The following is a 27790-nucleotide window of genomic DNA, read 5'->3' on the forward strand; positions in this document are numbered from 1 at the left end:
ATTGTGCACTCATTACCCAAGGCAGGATCGTTCTGTTTATCTCGATTCAGAAACATTGTGACAAGGTTGTTATCAAGTCAATATGCTATTTTCCCACATATATATACGCACTGCCTACCTGTTTAGATCATATTGCACATTCTGGGTCAGGTCTATGTTGAGCAGTATAAAATCACGCACGTGGCACCTGGAGAATGGAGCCTTTGATTTCCTGGTGTTCAGCTTGCTGTTCCATTTCTGAACACCCAGTATTGCATAATGAACAATTTTGGGGGTGGCTTCAATATGTTGGAGAACGCTTTTCAAAGACACATTCTTGCTGAAACCCCCAGGGTCCAGGGACTGGCTGCAAAACATGATCATACACAACATACAAACGTATTTTGTTATTTTTATATTACATACATTTCATATATATCAGTATGTGTCTGTAAAAAGGACCAAACAAATTCCATTGATAACTGAGAATGTTTACTCCATATGCTGTAAAAATATATCCATAGGTGAAGATTTTTTTAGCAACACGCAACTTTACCCTATCAATGCATTCAGAAAATTAGCCTTTCAGCAGAGTAAGTTCTTACACAGAAATTTGGGAAGGGAAAAGAAGTCACCTTACACATAATTTTTGGAATCTTATTTTCTCTGTACTGGACAGTGTAAGCACTGATCTTGAGAAGGTCAAGAGCTTAAGGCCTTCTAAATTCCCCAAACAAACTGTTTGCTCTGAGAGACATACATTGAATGAAAACAAAGTAACATATTGAAAAATCACTCCAACAGTCACTATAACCAGGAGTGGCTCTAGGCAAAGAACAAACACAAGCAGAGGTCTGTTGGTGGTGCTGACACAGATGTAAGGGCACAGTCATGTGGAAGCGTTCAACCAGTTGGTGGTCAACAAGACAAACATCTGACCTTCCTACAGCTCTGAGCACCCTACCAGATGTTGGAGATGAGCCTCAGTCACAGATGTTCTGCTGTCAGTGCCAGATCAGTGCAAGGACCCAGCGTGGGTGGGAACCAACCTGGACTGCTCGTGGAGGCTGTGCATGTTCCACAGGACGCAGGAGTCGTCCATGACCACGATGAAGGGCCACACGCACTGGCGCTTCACTCCCAGCTCCTCCAAGCGGTTTCGTTCCAGTTCTAGGTTGTGGTAGGAAAGTTCCTTAATAAGAAACCTGGCAGCACCTGAGGAAATACCATAAAGAAGATGTATAGACATCTTTATTGGACTTCATCACCCTTTCCAGAGAAAGGTAACATGAACATCTGCAGTCATTACCCTTTTTGAACTTAGTGCTCATAACACCTCAGTTTAAAAAGAAATCCGTATGTCTCTTTTTCAGCATGATTAAGTCTAAATGGCAGATTCCAAGAAGACTGGATGCTTTAAGACACTCTGCAGAACATGGTTTTGTGGGCATTAATGAACTTGAACCAAGAAGGGACTAAGATTCTAAAAGCGAAGCTACTTAAAACTTCTTGCAGAATAAACTCAACATCCATGAAAACAAATTCCGAAGTTCTATCCCCCAGTGTTCAGCTGCAGTTAATATTTACCTCCTGCTAACTAAAACGTTGCAATCTGAATACGTGTGAAACACCTAGAATGAACATTTACTCAGCAGGGTTGAGTAAAATGAGTGAATATGACCCATAAAACATCAGACTTTAAGCTGAGAAGGCAGTGATCCATGCAAACGTATTCCATGCCCCTGACAGCAGTTCTTCCACATTTTTGCACAGACATCGCTGCTATTATCACAGCAGGTATGTGAGAAGCTGCTGCAGTGTTTCCTGCAACAGCATGATCCACATTGTCCAGCGTAGATTTTGATACCTTCACAGGAATGCATTGATGGTGCCTCTTACCTACTCCAGCATTGTTGAACATGCCTGGCAGGACAAGCATGATGTGGTTGGGCCAGTATTTCCGGTAAAGTGGCATTTCATACTCCTTGACTACCAGAAGGTGCAGGTGGCTGATGCCTTCCATGGCATGGTAGAGGTTCAAGAGTCCATGTTCATGACGTCCACTGGATGGGGTGAAGATAGGACTCTTGACTGCATTCAAATTCTGCTGGAACACAAGATATTTTGGCAACATTAGGTAAAAAAACAGGTTATTTCTGATAGGAAGAACTTCTATTTGTTTATTTTTTATAGCCGATTTTAAGATCACTGATTATTGCAACACACACAAACTGGATGCTAGGAACGGCAGAAAGGATGTTTGCCCTCAAAAAACCCATTCTAAGGACAGTCAGGCAAGATTTACACAAAGGACTTTAAAACAAAAGACAACAGGAAAAACCTCCCCCCATTAACTTGCATTTGTATGTCAAGCTGACTGCAGGCAGCAGATGGGTAAGAGCAGCACACGAACCTTGTCAGAAACGAGTGGGAGTCGCATGCTTTCGAGATGTTTTCCCTGCTTGCTGAAGACAAAATGGTTCTCTTTGGACTTGGGGATTATAAAATGCAGCTGAACCTCTTCTCCCAGCATCGAGGATGAAAACGTGAATGCATGCAGAGTGGAGTCAGACACCTGAATACAAACAAGCAGCAAAAAGAGATTTCCAAGCAGGTAACACATAAGAAGTGTGTAAAGAGGAGGAGTTCTTACAGTCACAGTACTGGTAGCCATGAGAGAAGAACATCCAAGCCACTCTCTTTTGGTAATAGTTTTCCTCGCAGTAAGGTACATTATTTGGGCCTTGCTATTAAAGGAATCAACTTTCTTTACCAGTAATGGTCTTTGGCCAAACTGAACTCTTCTGAAGTCCATTTCAGGTAGGAATTATTTATCAATATTTACAAAGAGAAGTCAAATATGTATACGTGCACACATGCACACAAACATGCATACATACTAGGAAAAAACCTGTCCAAATCCATTTCCCCAGAGGATTCAAAGAGCAGTGCAGAACATGGGGGGGCCTTCACAGTAGCATCACTGTCATTTAGACACCTCAGCAGGAGCACCACTGTACTGGTAACAGTATTTTTCCTGTGGCAAAACTCTCCTAAGTAGTTACCTGACCAAAGCAGACCACACCATTAACAAGGCTATGAAGAATTTGGGTAAGCTCAAGTTTTCACAGCACTTTCCTAAACCATGTAAGTGTATACAATGCCTACACAGCTGACAGATTTCATCTACAAAAGCATCTGTCTTACTTCAAATTCAAACCACTTACTCTTACCAATGAGCTTTCTATAATCTTAGCTAAAAACTGAAATAGTTAGCCTAAGATGCAAATGCAAGGGACTTTATTTAGGTTTTGTTAAAGCATTTAAGAATCTCTCTCCCTTCATCATGTTTGCTATCCAATGATTCCCCTTTGAAAATGTAATTTCCCGGAGCTTAATTATCTTAATTCTATATACACATCTCACACTGGCACACACAAGTAGATGTTTATATTTATTAGTACTAGTTATATTTAATGCACACGCACAAAGATGAGTGGAGGGAACAACAGATGTCCTTGGGGAGAATTTGCTTCTGTCAACGAACTTAATGAAGCATGAGGTTTAGATCAGACCTGCTGGTGCTGCTCTGAGGGAACTGGCATTGTGCACTGCCAGGTCGGGGTGTCAACGCTGCCATATCTTAATAGCAAGCTGTTGGAAAACATTAGCTAGCAAGGAAGGAATGAACTGAGATAAGAAACTTCCAGGTAAACTGCTGCTGGTGGTCAAGAAATAGTGTGTTTAATAAAAAATGAGCTATTAACCAGGAATAATCTTACTTGTCAGTCACCTGTAAGCATAACTGTTTGCTTTAGAAACTAAAGGATTTTTAACTGAACAGATTAAAATGTTCATTTCTGTCCAGTGAGAAGGATGCACAGCTACATACAAAGCAAGGAAGAAATAGGCCTTCCCACCTCCCTTCACAGGTGTGGATGGCTGGCATTTAGGTTAGACAAGCATTTCTCTTCATTTTTAGTCTTGTCCCGTGAGACACTGCAAGCCCTCTGGGCAGGCTGAATAATGCTTTGGCTTGAGAAAACTAATCACAATATTCACCCTTTGCCAGGGGCGGCTGCAGAGGAAAACTGCTCATTCAGAACGTGGCAGACACAGTTGATGCTCCTGGGTCTGTAGCTCAATATCTCCCCTGAGACTGGAAGAATTAAACAATTTCATCTCAGGGAAGGTGAAAGCACAAGTCCTGAGATGAGAGCAGTTTGCCTGGAGAGACCACAATAAAAAAACAAGGACGCAGTTTACTCTTAGACCTTGACACCAACCTGTGCAGGAGGATTAATGTCCATGTACTGATGGCACTGCTCACAGTGATGGAAGGTGTTGTAAGCTGCATATTTAGTCAGCATCATGGACACTGTCTCCCTTTTCTTAGGTTCCTCTGATTTTGTTTCTTTGCTTGTTTCTGTGCACAAAGAGATGAAGCAACAGAAATTTTAGGAGTGTTAAAAACCAGAGACTGTGATCCTGGCAAAAACTGTAAAGAATAAATAAATTATTTTTCCATTTAATTTTGGAGATTAAAAGTTCTTGTAAACTTGTGTTCAAACGAACCAATAAACGCTGAGTCTCTGAAGGAAAGTATTTCTAAAAAAGTTTACGTTTTACTTACCTTGTTTCACTCTTGAGAGTTGTTCTGTGTATACAGGACTTATATTTCTGTACTTGGGGTCATGTACACTCAGGTCAAAAGGTATTTTGCTGAAGATCTCGATGTCTGGCCAGTGGTCATTGCTAGACTGAGTAATTTCACTGTTTTCTGTATGATCTGCAACAACACACTTCAGGTAAGCAGAATCAGACACCCACCAAATGATGGTTATGTGATGGCTGCTGCTTTACAGTTACACTGGAACTCACACAGGCACACACACAGAGCAATATCTCTGAACATCATAAATATTACCAGTGAAATTACAATCCACACAAAGCCATTTCAAAGAAATGGCAGTTCCTTAGAAACTGCATGCAGGGGAAGGAGCCTCCCAGGTATCCTTCTGCACTGTTCCTCATCATGCTGCTGAGGTATAATGCACTCTGGATTAAGCATGAAGTGCTCAGATGAATGGTCCTATTTGTGCAGAAGGCACGGGTGTAGTAGTTTCGAGCCTCTCTGTGATGGAATGAAGAGCACTGGGTAAATGAGAAGCAAAAGTATCCAAGGGCAGAAGGATAAAAGCAAAGAAAGAGAGGCTGTATATATTTATAAACTAGTAGCTGGTGTTACATGATAAATGCAGTAGAAGGCACACTCCTATTGCAGAATGAGATGTGGCCAGCAAGGATCAAATGAAACTTTTCTGCATAGATCCCACAGAGAAGTTCAAAGTAGAAAATCAAGTTTAAGCAATGGGAATGGTAGAAAACACTGGCCACAGAAAACAACTTTGGAATGCAGCTTGAACATGAGTCAATTCAGATCAAAATGAGATGGAAGAACACATGAAAAATAGGTATGTAACAGAGATTACTGATCTTAGAAAAGTGAATTCAGGTGAAATGAAGGTTGGATCTACAGATGAGCACATGCTCATCCTACCCTGATGCAAGAGGAGAGACAGTTATCTACAGAGCTCTGAGTCCATTACTTTGACCTGGGTAATATTCACAATTTGGAGAGAGTGAAGGAAGTAATTAAAGATGTTGAATTAAATGAAAAATGTGATAAAATGCAAATAGGTTGACTAAAGAAATCCTGTGTTACTTTCATTATAGGGCTATGAAATACCTATTTCTCTGAACAAAGGAAATGCATGGAATTATCCTTCTGGACTCAAGTACTTGGTATGATACTATAGGACAAATTATTAATTCAGCTAAGAAAATGGAGTCAGGGAATGGTTTATAAACTGAAAGTTGACTAAATAGAAGATGGCAGCATGTAAAGTTGTAAGCATTAAGGCAGGTGAGATTACCAATGAAGTTAAAAGGTCAGTAGAGGGGCACACTGTTTAATATTCTCATTAATGTCACCAGCTTATACAAAAAATTGGCTTAGGTTTGCTGGTGGCACACTCCTAAGAGTCATTGTCAACATGGAGAAGGAATCAAAGATCAGCTGGAAAGAATTCAACACCCCTGAAAACTGTAACAACAAAAACTTGGTGATATTTAACAGAAAAAAAATGTGAGTCATAGGTACATTCAAAGATTAATAACAAGCACTTCTGCAGCAGGTTGGGAGCACCTTGGTTGGAAATGACCGAGTTGCTGAGAAACCTTGGAGTACAAGCTACGCATCAATGCCAGTGAAAAGGGAGAATGGAAAAGACCAGTTCAATCATAGGTTTCATCAGTCATGAGGCTTTCCGTGGGGGCAGGGGAATACATGAGCTGTTGTAGGCTGGGTTGGTTAAACATTCAGTTCTCCTCACCCATGCACCAGAAGGATAAGTTGAAAATAGATGTGTAGGCCAGAGTACCAAACTGATAAGGAGAATAAAGAGCCTGTCATTTGTGAGAATCCTGTAAGAAGAACTACCCGCGTGAATGCTGAAGAGGAGGTAAGATAGTTGCCTGACTATTCCAAAGAAACAAACCCCAAAGAAAAGAAAAAGTATTTCAATTTAAATTACTATGTTTTTTGGTCCCAGAGAGAATGTATAAATGGGACAGAAACATAATTGGAGTAGAGAATAAAGTAGTACTTAAAACAATGAGAACATCAGGGCTCTGGAGAAGCATTCCAACAGAAGTAGTGGGAGCAAAAAAGCCACCACCAAAAACCCCAAGCAAACCCAAACTGCTCTTCTGCTGGAGTTCCATGCATTCCTGGCAGGGGCGTGATCACACTGCCGTGATCTCAACACGCCAGCCAGGATGGTGCAGAACATCTCTTACATTTTGATATTTCATCCTAAGTTTCTGAGGTACTTTAGGTCAAATAATGAGGGAATAACTGCCCACAAAGCTCCAAATCAAAGAATTCTTTTTTTCCCATTTAATAGCACTGTATGAAGAGAAACACAAATTAGTATTTTCAAAAGTTCAACAACAACTACATTATCAGGATGCCAGTCTAATGGTCAAGAGCTATGTACCAGAAAACCATGAAGAGGACTAATTTTTAAAAGGTTTTGCTCTTCTCAAGGCAAAGTGCTGCCATGGCAGTTAATGGATCTGTGAGATCTGACAAATGAGCACAAATTCAAAGAAGATCCCACTCCCTTTTATCCTCAGCATAAAATCTGCAAACTGCAGACAGGAGACAATCTTACTGAAAATGGGCATGTAACTTATAAACAAACATAAAAAATAGCTAGATTTCAGCCAGGAACAAAATGTTCTTAAATGTCCTGTCTGCTTAAAAGCAGCCAGCACTTAAAAACCTGCAAGGAGAGATAACATGGGCAGATGTTGCCCATTGTGCTCACTTCCATTTGAGTGCTACACAAATGTATCAACCCAAAATACATTTAATAGTTCTCAGATAAGCCCATTATAAAGTTTATTTTTTTTATCAATCTATACTGAAATATATGCAGACACCTAGAGTCTAGCTGCACACCAATGGAGAGGACATGTAGTAAGTGTAATTCATAGTCTTTCAGTGAGCCTAACACAACATAGGCTCTTTACATCTTAAGACTACCTACTAAATACTTACTGGCATTAATCTCCTCTTCATCATACACATCTACTTCCAGCAACCGGATTAGCATGCGGAAGAGAATCCTTAGGAACTGCAAGTATGAGCCAGTCTTTCCAACCTGAGCCAGAGATGGAAAAAAAACCTCTAAATGCCAACCCAAACTGCTACAGTGGAAGGGTAAATTTCAGATAAATACTTCTGGGCTTACCCCAAAGCTGTGTGTTCAGCTCTGCCTGAAAACACTGCAAGATGTAATATTGCCCACTATACTAGATTGGTCTCTGAGCACAACCTGGCCACAGCCTGTGTCACTTTTGTATGCAGGGAGATCAGCAGTGATAACTGCTGCTCTCCTGATGTGCTCACAGCTATGTTATGCCCAGTGCCACCCATATGTGTTTCATTTAGGCTAAAAAATGACATAAAGAACCACCCTTCCTCTCCTTACCACTCTCAGCATGGACTTAGCCTTCAAATTTGACTTTGGTTTTTGACTTCAAAACCTATCACTGTGAACTTGGCCCGCTCAGACTGCTAAAAAGGCAGGAGGAAGGAGCTGTGCTCTTACTTGTGGTGGTCCTGTCAAAAGGAGCCGCCTGGGGTGAAAAGTCCTGGTGCCAGACGCCTCAGCCTGATTGCTGAAGTCGGCGTGGTGCTGTCGGGCTGCCGTCCACTGCCTGTAGTACAGAGACTGCTCTTCGCTGCTCATGTCCTTGTGAAGCAGAGGCCTCAGAGAGCTCAGCCAAGACACGTCAGCGTGAGGCAGGAGGGAAGAGGAGGAAGGCAAATTCCCATTTTTCTGCGAGCTCAGGAGGCAGTAGGCAGCTTTGGACAGGATGACGATGCGTGGCAGCGCCACGCGGAGCGCCTTGCTGTCCTTGGCTGACTGGGCAGGCCACTGGAAGGTCTGCGACACTGAGGACAGGGAGGAGAGTTTGGGAGTGGTGCTGCTCGCCATCTGGTTACCCAGAGAGTCACACTCTTGCTTCAGGGACTCTCTGGCTGTAAAACTGGAGTAAGCTCCCTCATCTACTGAGCTGTGTGCCACAGCCTGGAAGTTAAGGGATGGTGCCTGCTTCTGAGACTTGTCTGCTGCACTGGAGGAGCTTACACCATTGTCAGCCAGGGAACCTGGGAAAACAAAAAGCAGGCAATGAAAAGTTACTGACTGATGTAAGGAAACCACGAATTCCTTTGATCTATGCAACAATCCTAACATACAAATTCTTCTGTTCAACGAATGATGCTGTGGCTTAGGTCAGTGTTTCATCATGTAAAAAGAAATCATTTACATCTGTCTGTCCCTTTGGCTGAAGAGGCAAATGCCCTGCTGCAACAGGGTTCAGACTCTAAGCATTCAATTCTAATATCTGTATGCTAGCTATCATTTCGCATCTAGGATTTGGAATTTGATGGTACAACGTTCTGAAAGTCAAGTTTAACAAACCACTGTACACACAGATCAACTGCATCTTCCTTTCTGTGAATAACAGAGCATTTATTTCACTGCAGCTTGGACATGAACTAGGCTATGTCCCCTCCTCCCTACCTGTTAGGTTAAGTTAGTGCATAGGAAGACCTGCTACATAGCAAAGACCCAGTTCTGCTGTCTTAATACCTCAGACTCATGGGGAAATAAAGAGAAGGAACCAGAAGTGCCTGCAGAATGTAAGGAAGGGAAGGCTTGGTAGAAGGTGATGCCTGAAGAGGCAGGACAACACTCAACCATTCTGTTAGTCTTGGCAAGGAGGCAGATATCCGTCCTCATCCATAGGTACTCCCAGAGTTACAGAGCATTTTTCTATTCCTAGAATTTTATAGTAGCCCTTTTTGATCTGAATTTTAAGATCTTTTCAGGATCCAATGAACAAAGCTAGCAACAAACGTGAAATGTAAGTTTAAAAATCAAAATCACAAGGGCCGCTTAGCCATGGCATACCATCCCTCCCACTGAACACCATTTCCTTTCAGCAGTAGACAGGAAAATTGCTCACTGTGTGAAGAATCTGCAACTAACATTTCATTGTCTAGCCTGCAGCTGGATCCAGCTAAGCAACCCACATTTGAAAAAACAGCTCACTGTTTGCATCCAAATTCCAATGACGCAGGAATAAAGACTTGTTTTTCAGACCAACAGCAGAATAACTGACCTGAGGTTCCAGTGACAACACTGCTGTTGCTCTGGGGCCGGTCCAAGTCTATCAGCAGCTCATCAGAGTCATTCTCACTACCATTTGCCTTCTCCTGCTCCTTCTCACTGAGGTCAAGAGCTACAATAGGCCCTCGAATTGCCTCCTTGGAGACGTAGCAGCACGCCAGGCCTACTTCTTGCTCTAACGCAGTACGAGTTAAGTAGCTGGAGTCAATTAGTCGAAGGTCACAGTACTTCAACGACCTAGGAAAGCCAACACAAATGAAAAAAGAAGTCTTGTTTCCTCTGACTTTGAAGAGCACTTACTTATCTTTAATTCCTTACTAAATATTCATGAACAATTTTATTGTCTCATACATGTGAAATAATTTTAAAATATTCAGCACATAAGTTGTGCTCTTTGTTACTTTGCACAGACACTTACTGACCCACAGTAATATGACTTTTCACAAACTGCACTTTCCAAACCTTTAAATGGTTCCTTACCAAAGTTTACAAAAATACACTTCTTTTGTGAAAAGACAGCTAGATGGTATCAAACCCAATTATCTAAACACGTTCGAGAGTAATCATATTGAAAGAGTAATAACAGCACCTGGGGAAAGTCTCTCCCAGAGGGTCTTTGCCAGTGAGAATAACAATGCAAGGTAGACCTTCCAGATCCTGATAGGTGCGAGGAATCCAGTCATCCTGCTCATTGCCCCTCCAAGCCTGTGAACAGAGAATATTCCGGTCACACACAAATGCCATCTTCTAAATCTTCCTCTGCTTCCTTTTTTCATCAGTTCCTGCTTTTGCTTTGTATATTGGGCTTGCTTACTCAACGGCCAACAGGAAGGAGACCTTGGGTGCAGGCATGCATTTCTTTTCTGGTAGCCAACTGTTAGCCAAGCATTAAATGCAAAGAAAATGGGTGCATAGCATATGTTATTCAGTGCTGGAAATATTCACCTGGTGTGGTATTAGTGTGGTCTGTCAGAGAAAAAAGCAGTTGATGCTTTCAATTTGGCACAGATAAAAGATTTTAATGGAAAGCTAAAGTAAGACTTTAAAGTGGAGTATGAAAATGGGCCAATGAAACTTGTTTAATTATTTTATACAATGAAAGATTACGTGACAGAAACACATTTCACCTTTCCCTGGAGGTAATCCACCCTTAAAAGAACTCCTTACCTACAGTCTATCAAGGCCTGAGACCACAAAACTGCACCATTTTCCCTTAGCACTGGAAAGGTTGGCAGCATCAGTCCCATATCCTCACACCTTTCAGTTTTCCTGGTTCAGCAGAGCTTACTGAAAAGATTTATTTCTCCAGTTACCTAGCAGTATCTAATGACTTGGTAAAGCAGCCTTGACAGCAGAGAGAGAATTTCTGGCTCAACAAGATTAGCCCAGCTGTGTGATCCCCTGCCTCTCCATATGACCGAAGTTTCTGTGAAAGTGCCTGACTAGAAAATGAATATAGGGGGAGAGAATGATTCTTTTGATTTTCCTTGATTTTCTTTTTGCTAGCATAAGGACCTAAAAGGAATGAGTGCCTGAGACTTTGAGCTGTAAACTTGCAACCAGAAGATGTATTTCTTGACCATCTTTTTTAGGAAGGTCAGAGAGGTGCAACCCTCAGGGCTGCACTTCTGAATGTCTCCCAAACAATTTCAGCTGGGTTCACTAACACCCATGTAAAGTGGTGTGGTAAAACACCCTCCCTGCCTCTGAAAATGGTCATGATGAGGTCTCACCCCTCCTGCAACCAGAAATATTTATTGGTGGGACCACATTTTGAAACTCAGCACTCAGTGGCCTCATATTGCTCTCTCCCCATAGACAAATCAAAAAAAGGGCTGGGATGCTTGTAGCGAAAGCTCTCCAGTCCTTCAGTTTCAGTACTCCACTAATGTCAGAACAAATGCCCAGCAGCATGGAGACTAAATCAAAATTGTCTGCAATAACCTAGTTTGATGAATTTTATAATGGGAATCAGTTCCCCAAACATACGCTCACACCATGGCAGAAATCTTGTGTTATCCTAGGCACCACACTAGCAGGTATGGTAGCACAGCACCAGCCTCACAGGTGACCTTTATTATTCCGAAATACTACTGGGACACCTCACCTAAAAAGACACTACAGGCTTGTATTTGGACAACTGAATTCCTCTCCTCACTCCCTTCATATGCATGGTTAAGATTTGAGGGCTTTTCTTCTAGTAAACTGCAAGAAAAGAAACAAATCCAGAATCCTATAGCTTTGTTTAGACCAAAAGTGCATGTTATGTTTTGAAGAGAGGAATAAGAAGAATTATTTACAACATTTTTCACTCCCTACCTGGTAAAATTTCTCTATTCCAGGTCAGTGTCTACATGGACATCCACCTGCAACTGCTCCACAGTCAAGGACTCAGGCTACTTTAGCACTGTGTAAGGGCTGTAACTCATTATGGCAAAGCACTATTAAGAAGCCCCCACAGGACTCAATCCAGAATTACTTAAGGGTGGAATTAACACCTATCCAAAAAAACCCACCAGCACAGAGCTGTTATCTCACATCATTGTCTCATTATGACTTTCTTCCCTCTCCTGCTGCAGACAACTTTTGAGAAGTAGGAGTCATTGCTTCTTTAAAGGACATTTTATCTGCTTTTGGCTGTAGGCAAACTCTTTCAGACAGGCTCACAAAATTCATTCCTCTTCTCTGTGGTTTTGAATACACTGTATAACTCATAGTGGAAGCAGAAAATTAACCTCTCTGTGTGACTTAGAGCAAGGATCAGGACAGATAACCAGTATTATTTTCAGGCTGATATCTAAGGCAGGCAACCCACTGTTTAATGTAGTGAGGTCAATTCATGAAGTCAGTTTGGCTACTTGAACCATGCTCTTGTAAATCCATGCACAATTTTAGGCTGGTGCAGATATGCTAGGCATATATGCATGTAGCCCCTTCAGGCTTTCAGCATGCAGGGGGTTGAGGAAAGAAATCTGTGACAAACAGCATACTTTACCAGTTATCAGAAGGGCAGAAGTTGGATGAACAGAGCAGACAACAGATACACTAGACAGACAGATAAGTTGGTGGAAATAATTAGTTTGCCTACAGAGACCTGAGCTCTGCTTTTAGAGATGAACTCTATCTGATGCATGCTGTTATTCAAACTTAAGAAGTGAAATAACAGCTGGTGCTTGACCTCATGGACCAGTAACAATTCAGGTTTGTTCCAAGTCTATCTTTTATGCTCAAAGTACAGAAATGCATTCACAGTGACAGATACACAGCACCTACCCTTTCCCTACAGAACAATTAACCTATAAACACATGGGAATAAACACAAAAACAACTCCAACAGCCAGATGACTGCAGTGAGCACACAAACAAACATTCAGTTTCTGCTAACCTTGAGCCGTGTCACGAAGTGTTTGGCGACAGTGAGCTCCGAGGCAGGATTCCCAAGGAGGATCTCAAAACGGTACTGCAGGCCCAGCTTGTCCCTCACTTCCTGCAGCCTCTCCTTGGCCAGCATGGCCAGCTGCACCGATGGCACCCGAATGACGAGCATGTGGCCGCAGCCGTTCTTATCTTTTCCCGGAGATGTGATAAGGTCATCCATTATGCTGAGTGTTTCAGGTGTGCTGTGATCCCGTAGAGAGGCCATGGTGGTGAGGGCCATCAGAGCTTGGGAGTACTGCTGAATGAGCAGGTAGCAGCGGATCACCATGCTGTGCAGCCGGGGGTACCTTGGGGGAGACACAGTCCTGCATTAGCACGTGCAAAATCACACCACTCTCTGAAAATCAGTCAAAACACAGGACTGCACCGTAAAGAAGTGCCTAGTTTTTCCAGTAGTGCTCAAAGAACAAAGTCTTCCATTTTCATAGACAACAATTTTGAACAAAAATTATCTGCATTTGGCCCAAGTCTTGAGCTCAAGTAACAGGAATTATAAACTTTTGTTGCCCTCATCTGGTCCAAAATTTCAGCTAAAGATATTTGACTGGATGGAGCTAAGGAACACCTCAGATCTGACTTATTCCAAGAGCACATGCTTATAATTGCTTTGCTTTCCACAAGCTTTTTCCTCTACAAACTTGAGGACCATTGTGGCTTCAAGTGGTCTGTGGGAGAAGCATTTCAGAATTTCAAAACTCTCAACCTCTCACAGAGGAGAGATGACAGATATTCGGACATACCAATAGGAATTACTGGCCAAACCTGAACTTGCATTTTGCCTTTTAACTTACACAGCCAAACATCTTTGCTTCCATTATAGCTACATGCAATGACAACAAATATGAAGTAAAATTTTAAGAGAAATAAAATTAAAATCTACTCAAGCAAAAAACCCCACTCAATTTATAAACATTTCCCAAGAGCTCACTCGCCACCATAATACAGAAAAACACAACACTAATATGCCTTGAGTGCTGGTCATATGCCACATAAGTGCAAAAATCTAAAATAACTAGAATTTCCAAATTTCTCTGGTCTGTTTCTTGAGTAACCTAATAGACAATATGATATCCACTTGAAGAAAGTTTTGTGTTTGTGTTTAGCCAGTAGATACTGTAGTTTGTTCTGGATACCATAAGCCAGTCATTAAACTAGTATGCTTTTAAAATACCTTTTACTCTTCCTGCCGTAAAAGTACCTGCAATCCTACTGCACTTCTGCCACTAAAACAGATGGAGCCTTTCTTATAATACACAAATGTCTACAATATTTTCAGCTTGTAAGGTTGAATGGCTCATCCACCCAGACAGAATAGCCCAGTTTCTTGAAAACAGAGTCTAAATGGATAAACTATAACACAAAAACATATCCTGGCTCCAAGGCAGAGATTCACCTGGCTCCAAGGTACCTGTCATCAATTTCTAGTACTATATTAATCTCAGATGATTATTTGCACATACATAAATCCTCCTTCCCACACTTAAACAGAAAGAGTGATAGTGACCACTATCTCTTCCATTGGATTTCACCAGAAAGAAAAGGGGAAATCTAAGGAACTGACCAAATTACTCTTGCCTATTTGTAGATAATAACAAATATTAAGTATTAATGATGTACTTAATTATTAATTTAACACAGTTGATATTGAATTTTACTTAATAAATACAGATATGTTTACAACTATTACACTGACCTAATGAAAACAGAAACCACAGTACCGAACACAGAACAATCCTGTTCTAGTAAATATGAAAACACAAGACCTATTATTTGAAGTGCTGTAAGGGATCTGTCCTGCTGATATGCACAGCAGGTTAATTCCATATTTTTGGAAATGACAGTATTCCCTTCATTCCTGAAGTGGGCACATTTAATTGTATCTTGGATATGTGCCACGAAAGTAGCTTTTTCAGTCAGATGCAGGGTACAAATAGGCCCTGTGCTGCAGGAATCAAAACCATGGCCAACTACTGAAATAACAAAAAATTATGTTTTTGAAACAATGTCCCTCACCACCACCAAGAGAGACACCAGAAGTGGTGAGGTATGAAAGCTCTGGTACGTTCTGAGCTCAGTGAGGGCTGAGCCAAAAGAAGAGAGAAGCACAGCTGAGCCCAGACTGCTGCTGAATGGGCTCGATCTCTTCTGAAAACAAATTAAGCATATCCTCTCTCTTCTTCTACTGCGCTAAATTTGTCACAAAAATAAAATTGCACATACTTCATGTTTTCCAAGATCAACATCAAATATCATCATGTCTTCATCCCCCATACTGGGGCTCATAAAGATGTATCTTTAAGATCCCAACTGGGCAGAATCCCAAGCTTCCATGTTATTATTTACCTTTCTAAAAGCGTGTTGACCATTTTTTCAAAAGTTTCATCACATCTCAAAAGGGGACTTGTGACTCCCCACTGGAGGGATTTGCTGTATTCATTCAAACCAAAGTATAGCTTTTCTTCAGTTGCTGCATCATCCTGTTTCATACACAAACAGCAAAAATATAAGGTATTCTGAAACAAATTTTTATTTCTTGTGTCATTTTAAAAAATAAGGGGAAAGCACTTTCTAAATCAAAGAATCCTTTCTTTTTATCCATTCTCCCTAAGTGATGCTATTTATTTGTTCCAACGAATACAATAAAATGTAAATTGTTTTTTACTTAACTTATTGTATGCCTACAGCTAGGAAAACCAGGTGTAGGTTCTTGCAAAATTTTCAGTATATCTCCCACATGTGAATGCACAGAGTTTCTAGAATCCTGCTAATTATTTTTTGAATCCCTATCTCTGGCTTCATATCTACTGACAACTGTCATCTCATTTCTATTTAGAGTAGAACCTGAAAAGACAAGGATTATTAATTCCCAAAGTTGTTCTTGATTGTCAGAGTCTACATGCTTTTCTAATGGAAACCATAAATTAATATAATTTTTTTGTTGGAATGTAAGTCTGCAAACAGCTATCAGAAAGGCAGAATATTTGTGTTTCAAATTTTGTGAGCCTTTGATGGAAGCATGGCATGTTTTCCAGTGCATTTATATCACCAGTAATCTCTAGGGATGAAATTAATCACCTACAGTCTCCTCCTTTTTTGTGCGTTATTTTTTTAATCAGAAGACTGAAAGCTGTCAATTTGTTTACTTTTGGGAAACAAAAAATTGTCTAGACCATTTTACAGAAAGTCACCACATGGTTTATATTAACAATCAACCAAAAAGCAATTAGAATATTCATTCACTCTGTCATTTTACATTAACTATTTTTCACAGCTCCCACTTTAAGACACTTTGCAGAAACCAATGGTCCGCTCAGCACAGTAAAGTCAAATACACCAAACAAGTAATAGGAGAAAATGCTATTTTTAGCAGGTTTATCTAAAACATCCTCAAAATCAGCTGGCTGAAATGAGAAAAGTTCATAGTGCGGAATATCTAGGATTTTTCCTCTGCACAATGACAGCACCCACTACACCAAAACTTGTAGACCTAGCACATAACTTTAATTAGGACTGAGAAAGTAATGAACAGACTTGACAGGCTATGTGACATACAACTTACAGTCAAAAGTCAGACTGCTTGAAAAGGGAGAGCCAGCTCTGGAGCTTTATGGCATGTCTACATAGCTTTGACTGACCAGAACACAGGAAGTGGTTTCTCATCTTTTATGACTGGATAAAGAAAACTGTGTAATTCCTGGTCCTAAATATCAGGTGCTACCTCTACCATCAGTATCTCAGGGCTGCCCAGCTGGAATCTGAGAGAACAAACTCCAGCAGAGAAAGAGCTCCCTCCTAAGACACACATTTTCTAGATTCTGCTAGGTGTGAATTCCACACTAAAATTCACAGTTAAAATTAACAGTTAAACACTTACCACAGTGTCAGATTGTATCCAATGCACCTCATTGCTAGAGCTGATCCTGGACTGCTGTGTTTGCAGGGCATAGGGGAAAGAGCTGACCTGAAGAACAAGGAGGTTGAATGCTTCAAGCACCTCCCTGCAATTAATAACTCTATCAGCCAGACCATGATTAGGCTCACCATGTGACAGGGAACTTGAAATGGCACTGCAGAAATAAGAATGCAAAGAATTGCGCCTTACTGACATCCTGAAATTCAATGGATTATTGTCCTCTTACAGAAAAATCTCTAAATGACCATGACACAGAGAACCATAGCTCAAAAAAACCTCTTTGGAAAGGTAAAAGACTTCAAAAAATGTTTGACTGTTCTCCGTGGGTAAACTCAGGAAAACAAGGAAAGCAACAAACACCTAAAATAAAGGATCAAAATCTGTTGACAGTGAGAAGGTGGATTAGTGTGGCAATTTAACACAGAGGAAACCAAAAATAAACCAAAGCTGATTAAATCCCTCTTATTAAGAAACACTGTTCCATGAGGTGTGGCGATAGGATATAGTTGCAATTTTAAGGAATTCTGTGGCTTTTCCAGTCTGAAACAACAAATTTCTACAAGGCTAGGGAGCCTGAAAGCCTGAACATCTATGGATATTCTGATGTTCCGAGCTCCTGAAATTACTTTTATATATTCAGAAATTCCAAATTCAAAGTATAGCAAAGATGGTAAAAAAAAAAAAAAAAAACCATGATGGCGAAGACCAGGTAGAAATAATGTTGGTTTTGTCTATTTTCAGCTGCTCTTCAAGAACAGTATTTTGCTTATTATAGAACCATAGAATGGTTTGGGTTGGAAGGGACCTTAAAGACCATCCAGTTCCAACCCCTCTCCCATGGGGTGTCCTAACTATTCACTATTTCTGATATTGAAATGAATCTCATAACCTTATACACCATGTTTAAACCACATTATTCTCCTTAGTTTACTCATGGAACAAAAACAGAATAATCAGCTTTACTTACTTCTTTCTTCTTTCAAGACCAAGTTGTGATTTGGTGTGAAGAAATGTTTTTGCATGTGTGTACATGTTGTGTTTAGACCTAAAGCCAAATTTAATACAGCTATTTTTAAAAATCCTTTTCTTACAGAAGCTATGGCATCTTTCTTAGTCTGTAAGCTTTCTCATATCACAAAGAACACTATTATCAGGGATAAAAATACAAATTAAAGCACAACCAGCTTGTGAACATTGGAGACATTTGGTTTGAGTCCAGAAAAAGAGGAGGAACAGGAAAAGAAGACAAGAAGAGCAAAGAAATTTGCAAAATCCAGCATTTTCCCCTTGATTTCAGCACTTTAGCACATAACCCTAAAAAGATTCCTGTTAGGCATCCAATAATCTGAAACTAGTCTCACCTACCTTCAGCTGAATCAGAATTAGGTAAGAAATATCATGGGCAACCAGAAGAGACTCTTTCCATATATAAGGCACAAAATACCTTAAAAATGCCTAGAGGAAGCAATAGGTGTCTAAGATGGTAAGTCTTTTGAAAAATGTAATAGAAAGACACTGGAGAAGATGGTTTTCCTTCAGCAGATTAAAGCACTACCTTGTTAAATCCACGTGGGCATTGTCATGAACCAGCACAAAGAGCGTGTAGGGGTTCTGCTTCACTCGCTTCATAAAAACTTCAAATTTAGTTTGAATCTCATTGTCCAGCCGAACCACGTATTTCTCAGCTCTCTGATAGGCTGTTCCATTGTCTTCTAGGCCCAAGTCCACAAGCACACCTGTCAAAAAGAAGAATACAACTAAGTTCTTTATCTTTAAGTGCATCCAAAAATGAAAGGTCAATGAGAAGTTGCCACTTGTCTGCCAAAACACTGATAAGCCCCAGTAAGAAAATTATTATCCAAATGCAATTTCTCTCACAATGGAGACCAAAATGTGCTCCTTGGCTTCTGGATTTCCTCTAAAAAGTACCTGAAGACCCTTCAAAAACTCCTCACATTATCAAAAAATGAGGGATAAAAATCAGGCCTCCACAAATATTTCCAAAGCAGCACCCAGTCGTCTGTGCTCCACCATCCTAGACCAAACTTACTTGCATTAAGCTAATATATCAATATTGTTTGAGTCAGAAGAAGTTATCTTGACCTTTCCTTTGCAAATATCATTAATTTATATAAAATTCATTCTCCCTACTATCATATCATATCGTATCGTATCGTACCGTATCGTACCGTATCGTACCTCGTATCGTACCGTATCGTACCGTATCGTACCTCGTATCGTATCTCGTATCATATCTCGTATCATATCTCGTATCATATCTCGTATCTCATACTTTTCATGCTCTTCTTAAATGTTTGTGTCAATACAACTAGTCTTTGTAAAGATATATTGCTACCATATTCATAAATTAGGCACGGTGCAATGTATTTGACTTTGAATGTCATTTGAATTAAAGAACTACAAATAAACGACTCTGAAATATGGGACAATCAGGTATTTTCCAGGGTCTTCATGATTCTGTAAAACTTTTTTTAAAAAAAGTAAAATAGAACGCAGACTATGAGGACAAAAGATATATTGGAGCACCTTACTTTTCCCCTTGTACCAGCAAGGACGTAACAACACCACATACTGGGGTTGATCAGCCTGTGTGCCCTGCCCTCCCTCTTACCTGACTGTCGAATCCGCTGAAGGGTCTGCTGCACCAGGACTTCCGAGCGGGGCACTATCACGATGAAGTCCACCTTGCTGAAGTGGCCCAGATCCAGGCTCTGATTGCCACTGTCTGCTATAGCACAAACCTGGGACAAGAGCTTTCTGGCAACTGTGAGCTGTGGCTGGTAAATTTGGAAGGTATCAACATCCAAATCTAGAGTGTGTTTGTTTGAAAAAGAAAACAAAACACAACAAGAAACATGTTTACTTTCCCACCCCCCAGCAAAACATGACCCTCCAGACGGACTACCCTCTATTATCAGGAAAAAAAAACATCACTCACCAGAATAAATCTCAACACTCTGGAGAGTTTGGTCCAGATCACAAATGCCAACTTTCTTTCTTTGATCAAAATGTGGTAATATATCAGACAACCTCAAGTAAAGCATTGCCCATTTTTTCAAATGCCCTAAGTGTTTTAAGGATATCTAACAGTGCAAGCCAAGAAACTTCAATGCCAACAGTGTGAAATGCATTCTTTTAAATGAACCAACACATACATCATATGCATGCACATACATAGATATATATAAAGATGTGTATGTGTACGTATAATAAAAAGCAGAGAGAGAGAGAGAGAGAGGTACAAGGCTCTAATGCTCTCCTGAAACTCAGATTTATTTGGGCTTAATAAATGTCAGTATCACACTAAATACAGAGAACTGAGAGACTGACCAGAGCATTCATGTTTCTTCAAAATAAAAAGCATGTTCCACTTCAGTATTTCCATTAGGTAAAGTCTATGTCCAACCATCCATGCTTCATTAACCACTGAGTATTTTCAATTTGCAGATTACCAGATTAAATCCTATAATGGTGTTACCGTTTTTGTTTAGCCACTTTTTCTACTGTGTTGGTTTTACACAGAGATGTGTTTTGGTGTGTGCGTGTGCACGTGTGCTTATCTCCTGTTCAAATATGCCTTAGTGTCCATTTCAGCAGATCTGCTATGGAAGAAACAGCCCTCTCACTGCCTAGGATACCCCTTTAAATTTTTTATTTAGGCAGTTTCTCAACAGATTCAACCACTGTACAGCCATATGTTAATGACAAAACGAACTTAGAACAAATGTTTCAGAAAATACGAAGCTTGAAAAAAAGTACACAGTAAGAAAAAAAAATACCCCAGAATCTAAAGGTCATTCTCCCTTCAAATTAATCGTCTGAGGAAGCTCAAGACTTGTACTTCTGAAGGTGCCAGCACAAAGTGCCTGCCAGCCCTTCTGGTTGGATCTCCTGATCCATGTGGAGACCACAAGCCATTTCGCTTTCATTCAGATTTAACACCAAATAGATGAATTTAAGTAATAAAGAGCAAGAGCATACCAAGAGCATACCCTTCTTTCAGAAAAAAGCTTTACTGGATGTTGAATTTGCTATGATAGTAGACCTGAAAGAATCCCAATGTTCACAACAGCTCAGTGTATCTTTTGCCATTATTGTGATAGGAAAAGGAAAGCATGTCTAGAACTCTGAATAGCTAAATAATTCTGAAAAGTAGCAATTTTAGACAGAATATCCTAGCTTATCTTTTGCACTTAAATATCTTCTCACACTATGCTGAATAAGACACATCTCAGATCAACAAATTACAGATCACACTTGCCTACTACTTTCAGTCCAAGACCTTAAAACGTATTCCCTAAAAGGTTAAGCCTCAGAGCAAAAGTCTCTAATGCATATTACCAGGCACAAAGGCACCTGAGGAGACCAGGAGAACACAATTCCCCTCTGCCTTAAATGCAATGTTACATTCCTTTTCTCAGTGCAAAAAGATGAGATGAATCCACTCTGCCAGTGGTACAAAGAAACATCTCTACTCTGCCTGATGCCTAACAGAAGATAACATGTTTTAGCTTAGAGAATATAAAATCATCAGGGAAAAAAAAACTGCTGAAGCTTATTACAGAGATTTTCTGAGCAACTGCTGTATTACTACATTTAGCTGACAGTATTAGTATTTTAAGGTTGGCACACTGACTGCAAATGTGCCCTCAGATTCTCCTGAGGTGTATGCATTTTGATGTTTAACAAGCTACTCACTTATTTCATATCTTGCATGCAAAAAAATTTTACCTGGTTCTTGTGTAGAAACCATGGCAATTGCCTCCTGAGATGACACACACTCGCTAACATCTCCATTAAAAGGAATAATGACACTTTCCCCCCGCTGCTGTAGCATCTTCTCCAGCAGCTTGTCCAAATCATCACCTAGATCAAAATTAGCAGCACCAAATTATCTGGAAACCATTTCAGAGAATCAACATCAAATATCACATACAGCCATGTTCTCACACAGCTGATGTCAAGTCTGCATGTGGGCAAGGGACTGGGGATACAGGGAAGAGAGGGAGGGAAAATACTTTTCTATTTACTGATTTACCAATTGAATTAATTAAAAAGAAAAAAGGAACCACAGTTGTATAATTTCAGGTCTGTGGCATTACAGCTACTGGTAACATCTGATGATTACAAAGAAACACACACTATAAAACAACCTCTAAAACCCTGCTAAAAGCACAAACTAGAAAACACTTGTGTACTTAAGGGTGTATGACATGAATGCCAGTACATTCAACAGCTGTTAAAAAAGTTTTGCCTGAGGGTTATGAACAGCCGCCACACAGGTGAAGGAGACAAGCACTCTTTACACACAAGGAGGAGAGAAGAACAGAATGCCTCTCAATGGAGAGAGCAGAGCTGTATCCATGTGCATTTTAACTGATGAACAGGAGACACACCAACCCTAAGGAGAAGACTGTCTTGGCTGAACTTCTGTTTCTTAGAATCACTCACCTAAAGATGTGTTTTTGAAATGTGATGCCAGGAAACTAACTTTCCCCGTGATGAGCTCATAACTGATCTCTTTTAAAAATTCACTGGTGGTAAGCATGCTCTCTGCAAGTGCCCGAGATTGATACTGACCTGCAGAAGAGAGTGGAAAAGAGTGAGAGCAAACCTTAATACAGTTTACTGTCAACAAACCTTTTCATCCTTCAAGTCTGGGGCACTCTGATCTTCAGTCATGGATCTCCACTGCCTTTACCCAGGAGACTTTACCCAAGTCTACTTCACTAGTGACTGCAGAATTAGTTGATATGACTAATTTTAGCAGGTTCTTTGCTACTGCACATCATTTTGCATACTTGTATGACAAACGATATTCAAAATAAGTATTTGTACCTTAGAGGAAATGGAGGATTCTGGATAAATACGAAAAAAGTAATTATCCCATGTGTGGGGGAAAAAAGGTTAAAAAAGTTGAAAAATGGCATTACTGATTTGCCTGCCTACAAAGGAAAGATGACTAGTCAAAGTTCATTTCCATCCAGACACACTAATTCACACACAAACAGCACAGCCAGTCATCAGAGCAGAATACAAAGGATAAAAATAAGGATAAAAAGGATAAAAATAATAAAAAGATTGAAAAGCACATTCTGGTTTAAGCAGTCTGCATAAGACTCTGCCATGTAAAATATCGCAGTTGTCACATGAAACAAAGAAACTATTTTGCCACTGGGTCACTTCAAGATATTTTCTAAGGCAATCACACAAACAATAAAGTCTCAGGCCTCTGAAGAAGTAGTAATGATTAGCATAAAGGTATTTTTCAATATCCTCAGGGACCTTAGTATTCCAAGTCTTGCTGAAGATACAGTAAACAGTGACAATGCAGTGCAACAATACAAAGGACAATAAAAAGAACAAAAGGGATTTAAAAACCAGAACAATAACTCAAGAAAATTAATTTGGCATTGCCGTTCGAAGCAGTCTGCAAATATACTCACCTAGAACCACTACACAGAATTCATTTCCTCTAATCTTTGATGCACAAATGGCAACTACATAATCTGGAAGCTTTTGCTGGTGTTTCATTTCATTGAGAGACCTCAAGGTCTCCGAGATGCCCTCTGCCAGGGAATTCTGGGTGACAACCACATGCACGAGATCCCGAGACACACTAGCGATTAACCTGGCAAGCCAAGGGAGTTGACCTGGTGACACAGAGATACACTGTGCACTCATTTGCAAGGATCTCTCTCTCAGAGTAAACTCCTGCATAGCTTTCAACATGATCTGCTCAAATTCTTCCCTCAGGGGTATCTGGTCAGGACCTACAACGAAAACAAGCAAACAGAAGAACAGTGTCTCATATAAAAATGTTATTGAACCAGGAATAATTACATGTCTGTCTTGCTCTGACAAGCTCCTTCACCACATTTTTTAGTATTTTAAAAAACCATTTGCTACTCAGTGGATAGCTACCCACATGGCTTATTCTCGGTTTTTATTTTAGAAGCCTTTCTGTTCCACCACTGCCTTTTTTCATTTTTTTCCTCCAAACAATAAGGTTTTCCACCTCACTCATAGCTTCAGCAATTGGTGGGACAAACAAGGGAGTGGGAAAATATGTGCTTTTTGCCTGGAAGGGAAGGATTAAGCATGCACCCATGTGTTTTTGCAGCAGAAAACCCAAGTGCTTATTCTTGTAGCCTAATCACAGCCATGCAGCCCGACAAAGCCTGGAAAGTGCTCTTTGCTTTTTCTCATCATGTATACTAACCACCCAAGCATGGATGCAAATAAACATGTTTAACCTCTTCCTTAGCTAAATTAAATTAATTTAGCAAATCTGCAAGCATCTAACATAAAGAAGAATATGCAACTTTAGATCTACATTCCCTAGACTCTATCAACTGCACTGTCAACTTGAACTGGAAGAGACAAATACAAGCCATCTTATCTTGGCATCAGTCCTCCAACTGAACTTCAATTCACATTCTGTTCAGTTAGCTTTGTATCATTGTCAAAGATATTCAGGAATAGTTAAAAACATTCATGAACACAGAGTAAAAAGTAACCATAGCTTATATTGCCAAGATCTCATATCAGTGCCAAAGGAGGCTGCTTCACACTTCAGCAGCTTGCTTTTCTATGATAAAATGGAGGGGGCTTAAATATCAGAGATATGTGAAATACTGGGTTTGGTTTTATGTTTTCTTTCAGGCCAGGAAACAGAAAGGTTGTGTGAGAAACAGGGTGTGGGTAAATAACCCACAGCACAGAATCTGTAAAAACTGCCACCTGTTGTCATTTTTGCCTTTTTGAGAAGTAACATATGGAAAGTGCCACCACCCAATTACTATAGGATGTTAAGACAACTATAAACTTGTAAGCGCAATGCTGTTTTCATTTTTGATGCAAACTGAAAAATTCTGATGAGTCCACGGGCGTAATTCTCTTTTAGAGTTCTCTTTTGGAAATGTATTTTCTTTAATCTTCTAAGAAAGCATCACACATTCTGGGTACTTGAACACCTCAAAATTAAAACAAGCAAACAAACAAAAAACTAGACAAATATCAGTAGAGAAGAATCAGTTCCTCTGCAGAAATAAAGTTTACCTGAAACTTATCAACCCCTGAAAATGATGCTACCCACTAACAGAAATAAAAGCAAATTCTGCTGATTGAGGGAGGCTATTTAATAGACAGGCTCTAAACACAAGAGTCATCATCATGAAACCAAGAATATGAAAATAACAGTATAAATAGATAAGCAGATTCTCAGTATGAGAACACACAAAATTTCACTCAGATTACTTATAAGAAAGTATGGCAGTCTTTCTCCACAACTATCCAGAAAAATAATGGAACTAATATCAGATGAAAGACATAATGATAGATACTGATTTTGATTTGTGAACAGTTTCTTAAAAAAAAAGTCAATACTAACAGGGAATATAAAGCAGCTTCTCTACAGAAATGAGCATGCAAAGGATCATCTTGATTTCAAAACAAAACTGCATAATAACCAGTCTAATAAAGTATTAATATCTGAGTTATATCCAGTTGGTGTCCAGTCACAAATGGTGTTTCCCAGGGCTCTGTTCAATATCTACATTGATGATATGGACAAGGGGCTTGAGTGAGATTGGCTCGGTTGGTTAGAACACAGTGCTAATAATGCCAAGATAGTAGGTTCAAACTCCATATGGGCCATTCCCTTAAGAGTTGGACTCCATGATCCTTGTAGGTCCCTTTCAACTCAGAATATTCAGTAACACTGTATGAGAGCACCCTCACACAGTTTGCAGGTGGCAGAGGGCAGGAAGGCTCTGCAGAGGGATCTGGACAGGCTGGATCAATGGGCTGAGGACAGGGGTTCGAGGTCCAACAAAACAAAGTGTCACGTCCTGCCCTTGGGTCACAACAACCCCCAGCAGTGCAATAGGCCTGGGAAGAGTGCCTGGAAAACTGTCTGGTGGAAAAGCACCTGGGGCTGTTGGCTGGTGGCTGGCTGAACATGAGCCAGTATATGCCCAGGTGGCCAAGAAGTCCCATGCCTGGCTTGCACCAGAAATAGTGTGGCCAGCAGGACCAGGGCAGGGTCATCCCCCTGCACTCAGCACTGGTGAGGCCAGCTCGAGTCTTGTGTCCAGTTCAGGGTGCCTCACTACAGGAAGGACCTTGAGGTGTTGGAGCATGTCCAGAGGGGAGCAATGAGCTGGTGAGCACAAGTTCTATGGGACATGGGAGCTGGGGTTGTTCAGCCTGCAGAAAAGGAGGCCTGGGAAGACCTCACTGCTCTCTACAATTACCTGAATGGAGGCTGTAGCCAGGTGGGGATTGGTCTCTTCTCTCAGATAACAAGTGGCAGGACAAATGGAAATATGGAAATGGCCTCAAGTTGTGCCAGGGGAAGTTTAGATTGGATATTAGGATAAATTTCTTCACTGAAATGGTGGTTAGGCATTGCAATAGGCTGCTAGGGAAGTGGTGTACTCAGCATCCCTGAAGGCATTCAAATGACACGTGGATGTGGCAGCTGGGGACATGGTTTAGCAGTGAACCTGGCAGTGCTGGGTTAATGGTCTCATTGATCTTAAAGGTTTTCTCAACTTAAAAGATTCAATGCTGCTATGATTCTATTCTATTATTCTATACAGTTTAAGTCAACATATTCAAATGTCATCCATTTCTGTACGACACTCATTTCTGGGTAGACAAACTTCAGGGTGCATCCACAGAGACTACTTCTCCAACCATCTAAGACAGAAGAATTGCTGGAATATGCTCTTTTAGTTTCTGACTATGTCTTCCACTCAAGACAAAGCCTTGCAAGACCCTTGAGTCTGGGTGTGCATTTGGATATTAGAAGTACAGAACACCTCTGGATGTCACAGCATACAGCATATATACTCAAAATGATTCATATGTACCACAACAAGAGAGAAGGGAGAATGATTTCAGAATTCTAAACAGGTGGTATAACAAAGGGTCCAGAAATCTTCTTCAACCAGAGCACAGACCACCTTAGCACTGCATAGGCTGAGATTATGTTTGTAGAAATGGCAGTGCAATAGTAAAAACTGATGATTACAGATGATAGAATGTAACCCATACTGCACATATGGGCATTCTGATGTATAGAAGCAAAGCTTGAGAATACTTCACCATGAATGCTGCCAAAGATAACAAATTTGAACTCCCAGTAAGTCTAGGAGGTAGACTAAAAAAAAGCCACTAAAATCAAACACACTTCTTTATCTTTTTTTACTTATTCCTTTATCACAGTCAGTGGAATTTATTTATAGTAATTCTATGGCTCACAATTACTATAGGTTTAACTATGTATAGTCTTCATAGAAGGTGCTTCTTCTTAAAGCATCAGAAATGCATTTGGTTTTTTTACTTTGATTTGTAGATATCATCACAAGTTGCTCAGCTGATTTCCAAAAACACAACAGCATGGTCCTACAATTAATGTTGTCATAATTTTTCAAGAAAACGGATAGGAATTCTCAGCTATATATTTTTTTTCCAAAAAAGGAGCACTTCCCTAGATAATATTCTTATCATTTGTGATCATAGTCATCTGCAAATGTATTTTTTACAAGTAGTGAGATCTGAAAAAAATTAGGCAAGACTCTGTCTTTCGTGCTTTTGCCTGCTTTTTTATCTTTGCCTTTATCTTACTCTTTCATAATATACTCTGGAGAAAAGAAAAACA

General features: G+C 40.2%; 1 protein-coding gene across 9 annotated transcripts in view; it reads right to left on the reverse strand.

The window, feature by feature from the left end:
- Positions 1-27790, reverse strand: part of GREB1L (GREB1 like retinoic acid receptor coactivator) — a 132858-nt gene that overhangs the window by 10076 nt on the left and 94992 nt on the right. For 6 of the 9 annotated variants that reach the window (XM_063395635.1, XM_063395669.1, XM_063395653.1 and 3 more), the window contains 18 exons: positions 23568-23894; positions 22573-22701; positions 21853-21987; positions 19733-19930; positions 18656-18836; positions 17062-17254; positions 15531-15664; positions 13135-13474; positions 10339-10454; positions 9742-9986; positions 8160-8722; positions 7607-7709; positions 4613-4768; positions 4266-4405; positions 2393-2554; positions 1879-2086; positions 1029-1194; positions 119-346 (listed from right to left, as the gene is read on the reverse strand). In XM_063395635.1, the coding sequence (XP_063251705.1) occupies positions 119-346; positions 1029-1194; positions 1879-2086; positions 2393-2554; positions 4266-4405; positions 4613-4768; positions 7607-7709; positions 8160-8722; positions 9742-9986; positions 10339-10454; positions 13135-13474; positions 15531-15664; positions 17062-17254; positions 18656-18836; positions 19733-19930; positions 21853-21987; positions 22573-22701; positions 23568-23894 (3724 nt within the window). The remainder of the gene's footprint in view (positions 1-118; positions 347-1028; positions 1195-1878; positions 2087-2392; positions 2555-4265; positions 4406-4612; positions 4769-7606; positions 7710-8159; positions 8723-9741; positions 9987-10338; positions 10455-13134; positions 13475-15530; positions 15665-17061; positions 17255-18655; positions 18837-19732; positions 19931-21852; positions 21988-22572; positions 22702-23567; positions 23895-27790) is intronic. The other 3 variants (XM_063395676.1, XM_063395696.1, XM_063395644.1) reach the window with 1 other exon arrangement.

The sequence above is a fragment of the Prinia subflava genome, chromosome 1 (genome assembly GCF_021018805.1).
Source record: "Prinia subflava isolate CZ2003 ecotype Zambia chromosome 1, Cam_Psub_1.2, whole genome shotgun sequence".
Lineage (NCBI taxonomy): Eukaryota > Metazoa > Chordata > Aves > Passeriformes > Cisticolidae > Prinia > Prinia subflava.